We start from the raw sequence: 6,538 nt of genomic DNA on the forward strand, positions 1-6,538 counted from the left end.
TCCTCCAATCTGTTGACCGGTGTATCATTATCCATGAAATATTGAGGGTAGTTACTCATGCTGGTACTGTTTCTAATCAATTTATTTAATATATTCCAAGTACCTTTCATGTTATTTTTATTATCCTCTAATACTTTAGAGTAATATTGTTTCTTACATACCCTCAATAATGCAGTTAATTTGTTCTTAGACAACTTATGTTTTTCTTCCGCCTTTTTAGATCTTTCCTTTATGAATTCTTTATATAACGCATTCTTCTTTTTACATGCATTCTGTAATCCCTTACTCACCTTTGCAAGGAAGGTACAGTACCAACACGCAGGCATACACACACACACACACACACACACATGGACACAACTAGATTTAAAAAAAAAAAAAACAACAACAAATAGCAGTTGAAATTGTGCAGATGAAACAAAATGATCAGAGGAAGAAGAAAGTCTAAAGTATCTCCTTTATTTAGGTGTGAAGCTTCATTAACTGTTACAGTAAGAGATGGTCTCCTCTTATCAGCGGCATAACTGCTGCAAATGCTTGACAAGAAAACAAAAATTCTTGTGTTTCACTTGACTGCTATCCTCCTGTTTACAGCAATCAATGTTATATGTCCTGTAAAACTGTCCAAAAGCTATTGGAGCTGAAGAGTAAATACCACTGGCTTCATGTGAAGGGGAAGGTTTTTACAGTTGTAAGATAGCAGGCTGGTGGTTAAAGCCATGTAAAATGTCCTGTGTATGCGCTGACAAGGCTAACACTTCAGGGCAGAGTGGAAGCAAAGAGGAAAACTCCCATCAGCATTTTCTCCTCCTCCAGCTTTTGAGTTGATTTATTACAGCAGAGCTTTGTGGGATTCCCTGATGCTGGGCTACCCTGCAGACCAGCACTCCCTTCAATAAACCTCATTTAGAGCAGCCTGTGGGCACCATATGTGTCCAAAAATGGGAGCACAGAGGAAAGTGAAGATTATTTAACGATGATGATGATATGTTAACCACGTAGTGCAACTGCTGCATGTAGAGATATGGCTGTTTTTGTACAGCTGAAACAAACCACAAACAGACATAGACCTGTTCCCATAAACTAATTGAACTTATTCCTCATCATAAAAGAATGAAATGTTTTCGTCTTTATTACTGACAGGATGCCTGTGTACTTGCCCACATGATTTCGGATCGCACTACAAATTTAAAAGCTGCATATCCAATCTGATGCCTCGTCACAAAGAATCTGAATAAAAAGCACTGAGCTCCAAATCGCAGAACATCATCCCACACACGCAGTTTATTAGAATCCAATTAAATGTATTGCAGAGTGCGACAAATCCAGTCCCACAGCTTTCTGCTTCAGTGCAAGAAATGCGTCACAGCTGTCAGGCGATGGACCTTCCAACTCAGGTTTGTTTACTTCCCTTTTTCCCCCTTAGACTAAAGGATTCAGTGTTACTGGAATGGCACAATGTTGTTACACTTATAAAAATCAGAGGTTTGAAGCAGGAAAACTGCATGGGTATTAGGTAAAACAGTAAAGCTTTGTTCTCAGGTTACAAAGACACAAACACTCAGCCAGAAGCAACAATGCTTTGACAGGAACATCTGATATGTAGGACAAGGTCAATATGTCAGTTTAGTCAGACGTGACAGCAGTTATGAGGAACAGTTTTTTCCTGTACACCCTAATGTGCAGTGTGAGTACACTGTGGGCATTTTGCTCACATATCCATTATTATTGCTGCAATCCGTTCCCCAGATAAAGGAGACGTTTCTATAGACATTGCACTTTTATCCAATGTTCAAATCTGAATAAATCAAAGTGAGCTTCCACTGTTCACTCTTTGACTTTCAAATGAACAATTAACTCCGGTACAAGGAGTACTGTATTTCCCAAAATGTCACGCTGTTCCTCTAGTGTGGCTTGTGTCAAGCATTTAATTTTTATTAGGTATTTTGTCTTTATTTCATACAGAAAGGCAAACAGGAAATGTGGGGAAGGAGAAAAAGCTGCAATGATGCCCTTTGTCAAGTGTTTATTAACATAATATGAACAATATCGGGGCACATTTGGACATTTTACTTTGTATTTCTGTAACACAAAATCAAAGACATAAAAAACCTTCAATCATTGCTTTGTTTTAAAACTCCAATCCCCTTTTCATTGTTATAACAAAACATCTATAAACATGATTTATGGAATTAGCATGTAATCACAAAGGCACCTTAATTTGACAAGCAGATTTTTGTATTGATATATTTACAGTTGAAAAAATGTGCATGTGTTTTGGCAGTTCCTCTTAGACTTCAAAAAGGTCCCCATACACACCAGAGAGCTCTTTAATTTGTCTTCTCCATCAGTGCACTTTAGTTACTTAGTGTGCATGTTGTAGTGCATAACTGATATGAGTATTTGCTGATTCTTTGTTTACTAATGAATATCTAGATGATCCCAAACTAATTAACTTAATGGCCCAGAAGGCAGATCAGCGATGGAGATACAGTGTGGGGGCTGGTGTTATTGGTTGCTCTTTGTAATGACTTCCTCTATGTGAAAGAAACATGCACCAGCATCCATCATCACAACGTGATTACTGTATCTCCAAATCCATCCATCCATCCCCGATAGCAAACGCTGCTTTGCTGCTGGAGAACAACAACAGGAGATCTACTGCCATTTTTTTTCTCAGTCTTATTAGTCAGACACTTGGCTTCAGCCCCAGCAACAGTAGCAGCTCTGGCTTTACCTCAGTGAGCGATGGAAAGAGCTGCTTTGTGAGCAGTTTAAACGGAGAAAGCTGCCCCAGCTCATGGCTGGCAAATTCACATGATGATCTTTAGAATTTTTCTTAGAAGATACGACCGACTGCAGGACGGCTTTAATAAATCTGGACAGACACAGTGAAGTATTAGAGAAAGCCATGTATGAGTGATATCCCTTCTGCTGCACACAAATATGAATATAAGCTTTACAAAGAAGTTTGAATTCATTCCACACCTAGAGTAATATATCCTCAATCTTTTCAGACACCTAGCTTCTCATCAGCATTGTTTCCTGCTTTAATCTGCACACATCTGTGTAATTTATTCTGCCGCACACTACAGATGGGCAGGAAGTGTTCGTGACAGGAGCCCTCTTGATCAGAACTGCTTTTGTCTGAACTTCAAGACTGTTCTGCTTTGATCAGTGCACAGTTAACACAAGGCAGTGGAAAGCTCATGCTGAGCTCTGAAAACTATTTCTTTTTCTCCTCTCTCTAGTTTTGCATAAGTCTTCAGACAGTAAGGATTAGACCAGAAATGTGCAACCTCTAAGACAAAAAAACACCTTAGCTATAGTATGGAGCTATGAAGCTGCAACAGAGATGTTTGCACAGTACTGCTCTTTCATGTGTGGATTTGTATAATTAACATTCTCTCATGTATATATTCAAAACCAGTGAACAATGGCAAAGGAAGCAAAACACAAACAGGAAACAGATATAGGTTGTCAGTCTTTTAGATTATTTGTTTTAAAAATTCTTTAACCCATTTGCAGCCTTTGTTAACAAGAATCTCTAGTATCATATACTAGCCGTTCATTTAAGATCTGAAATCTCATCACATTAAATAATGAAAGAATTGTTTGTTACTTTTATTAAGTCTTCCTTTGAATGTTTCTGTTTTGGGCTAACATACACTCAGTGTTCTGTGTTGTTCAGAAAAATGAATTAGCTGGTTTCAGGACCATTCCCTTTCAGACAAAACATGTGGGTGATTAAGACCAGTGTCTCACTAAATGAGGCATCATCCTCTTTATAAGTGCCACTTTTTCTGAGGAAAGAACATGGCTTCCTTTGACTGGGGCTATTCATGATAAGTTGCAAAGAGTGAATGATTAAACGACTATAGCTTAACTCTTACAAATGATTAACACACTGACACCTGCAGATGCATGTGCCTCTAGCTGGACTTCTGCCAGGGCAAACTGGGCTTTTATTATTATACACGTTTTGTAAATAATAGAATAACAAAAATGCCGTTGGTAGCCTAGATTAATACAAAAGATTTTATAGTTACTCAGTAAAAATGAAAAAAAAAAACCCTATATATAGTTTGAGTTTTATATTAAAATAAAATAAAAATGTGTTTTTGTTCATGGATACAAGCAAACTTTTTGCTCACGTGTAACAAGCCCCTTCTACAGCGTCAATTAAGCCGCGTTTTTTCGCATGATATCAAAGTTTTAAGCACAGTAATAATATAGTACAAAGCACCAAACTAAGCGCATTGATGATCCAAAATAAACTGGACTCCTTACCTTTCTCAGCAGTTTGAGCACTTCAGTTGCTTGCTCCATCCTCTGCTCCCGGAGAAGCCTCTGGATTTCCCGGATCCAAGCCACCCGTCTGACATAAGGGCTGTGGTTGGTTTTCCGCAGCATCCCCGGGAGCTTGTCGGACTTGAGCATCAGGGAGGTAAACAAGAAGTCTCCCCCGCCTCTGCCGCCACTTCTCTCGGCTTCTCCGGAGGTGTCATGTCTCTGCCGCCTTCTCTTGGAAAATTTGCTTTCAAAATCGAGACTTCTCTGTCTGGTCAACTTAGAACCCATCACTCCTGACAGGATGTGTCGGTGGAGGTGGTGGTGGTGAGAGTGTTTTTACAACATGCAGCCAAAACATCACACTTAACTTGCAGCGAGATGTGCCGAAATATATCTACCCAGGTAAAATAGTGTTTCAAAGTTTCCTGGCCACCCAAAACTGTAAAGCATCACCACAATAATGTGCCCGTCTCGCCGTCGTCCCTGCTTGCACACGTCCATGCACTGCCTGAGCATTGTGGCATCCTTTGCTTTACTCAGAGCTGGTGCGCTCCTCAGCCAATCAGATCGTGATTCTCAGCACAGCATGTCGGAAAGTGTTTTAGTTTAGTTTTCCTATTTGACCCCAAAATCACAGTGGTTTTGACACATAGTCAATCAGAAACAGTAGGCTTGTTTAATCTTGTGGTATTATTGGGGTCTTATGTAATAATTTCATAATCTAGTAATATGCTCTCTCATTTGCTTAGTGTGCAGTCAGCTCAGTTGGTGCATATGAAAAATGTGCAAGGGGCTTTGTGCTTGTGTGAAATGTCTGAAAGTCATGTGTGTCAGGGCAGTTCATAAGGTACACTATGCACACCACACTCTTGGTTGCTAATTTTCTGGGGATTTGGTGACAATGGACAACAAACTCACAACAGGTAGGATGTAGGATGTGCAGTCTGCTGATGTTGAGTAATAACACTACATTTCCGAAGCTGAAACTGCAAAATAGAGTCTAACTGACCCAAGCACATCTATCTGCTGTGCAGACTGCATGAGCTAAACTTTTGGGCGCCCATTAGTTACAGTATTGATCAAATGCAGAGAGGCAGACAATGCTGAAAAACATGACTTGTAAGTTTAAGTAGTAGATTAATTTAAAACAAATGGATTAAAGGTGAAAGATCTTTAAAGAGCAACATAACTACAATTAACCTCCTCCTTGCTTCAATGTTGTAGAAGTGCTGTGTCAGTACACCATGACATTGTGCTTGGGTGTGGTTACAGGTGCAGAAGACTGTCACTGCCACAGATGTATCGTGTTAATCAACTAAAAACAGAGCAAACACTTATCTCTCTGGTCAGTAAGGAGGTGATATAAGTTAAGGCCCAAGCTTTTAAGACATTATCCACTGACAATGAAGGCTCACAACCCTTATATCACCAAAAAGGAACGGTGTGAATGAGTTTAAAATGTTGTATCACATCACAGACTAATTCCAAAGCCATGGAAACAGCAGTGAGCTCTGTGTTGGAGAAGAGAGTAATTGATAGTCCCACAGCAGCCAGTGAACCCATAAAGTCTAAAGGCTCTCACTGACTCTGTCTGTCTAGATTTCAGGATTTCAGTGCTCACATTATTCTAAGAGTTGACAATCCCCCGGATTGTGTAGGTTTTTGACACTGGAAATGAGCAGGGGTTTAAGTCTGAGGAAAACTGGAACAGCTTTCTCCTCACCACATGGATGGACCACTTTACTTTGTCTCCTTTCAGGTTATATGTCCACTCATTTGACTCTGCCATGACAGCATCGTTGTGGCTAATAGCAACACACATTGCTGCTATCTCCAAAGCACAAGAGAAACACATCCAATTTTCAATGATTGTCAGAAGGAAGTTTATCAGACAGATACTGCTGCTACTACTCCAGACTCTAAAGTGAGATGAGAAAGCTGCTTATGATTACTGACTTACTGTAGCAGCATTAAATAGTCCTGACTGAGGTGCAGTATAAACACACGAGGCTTTGGGGACGTTTAAAGAAACTCTCTGAGTAACAGTTTAACCCACCTTTTGTTTCCAGACAAATGCAATGAACTTTTAGATCTTGTAGTATAGGAAATGTTGAGGTTGGTAGCCAGAAGCACTCTCCAGGATGAGATGTACAGTATGGCATAGTGACGAAGGAATGTTTTATGATCTTTAGTATTATCTCCTTGGCTGCTCAGTCTTCTTCTGTTCCGGTTTTCTGTGTGACAT

The 6,538-nt window shown here is 39.8% G+C and overlaps 1 protein-coding gene across 1 annotated transcript in view; it reads right to left on the reverse strand.

Annotated features, from left to right (window-relative positions):
* The window catches only part of lrrc75bb (leucine rich repeat containing 75Bb), a 34,923-nt gene extending 30,127 nt beyond the window's left edge, over window positions 1–4,796 (reverse strand). Inside the window, 1 exon segment of the mRNA XM_020585719.1 lies at window positions 4,291–4,796. Coding sequence (XP_020441375.1) covers window positions 4,291–4,581 — 291 coding nt within the window. The 5' untranslated portion in view covers window positions 4,582–4,796.
* Window positions 4,797–6,538: the final 1,742 nt, after the last annotated feature.

This window comes from Monopterus albus, unplaced genomic scaffold (genome assembly GCF_001952655.1).
Source record: "Monopterus albus unplaced genomic scaffold, M_albus_1.0 scaffold375.1, whole genome shotgun sequence".
NCBI classification, from domain to species: domain Eukaryota; kingdom Metazoa; phylum Chordata; class Actinopteri; order Synbranchiformes; family Synbranchidae; genus Monopterus; species Monopterus albus.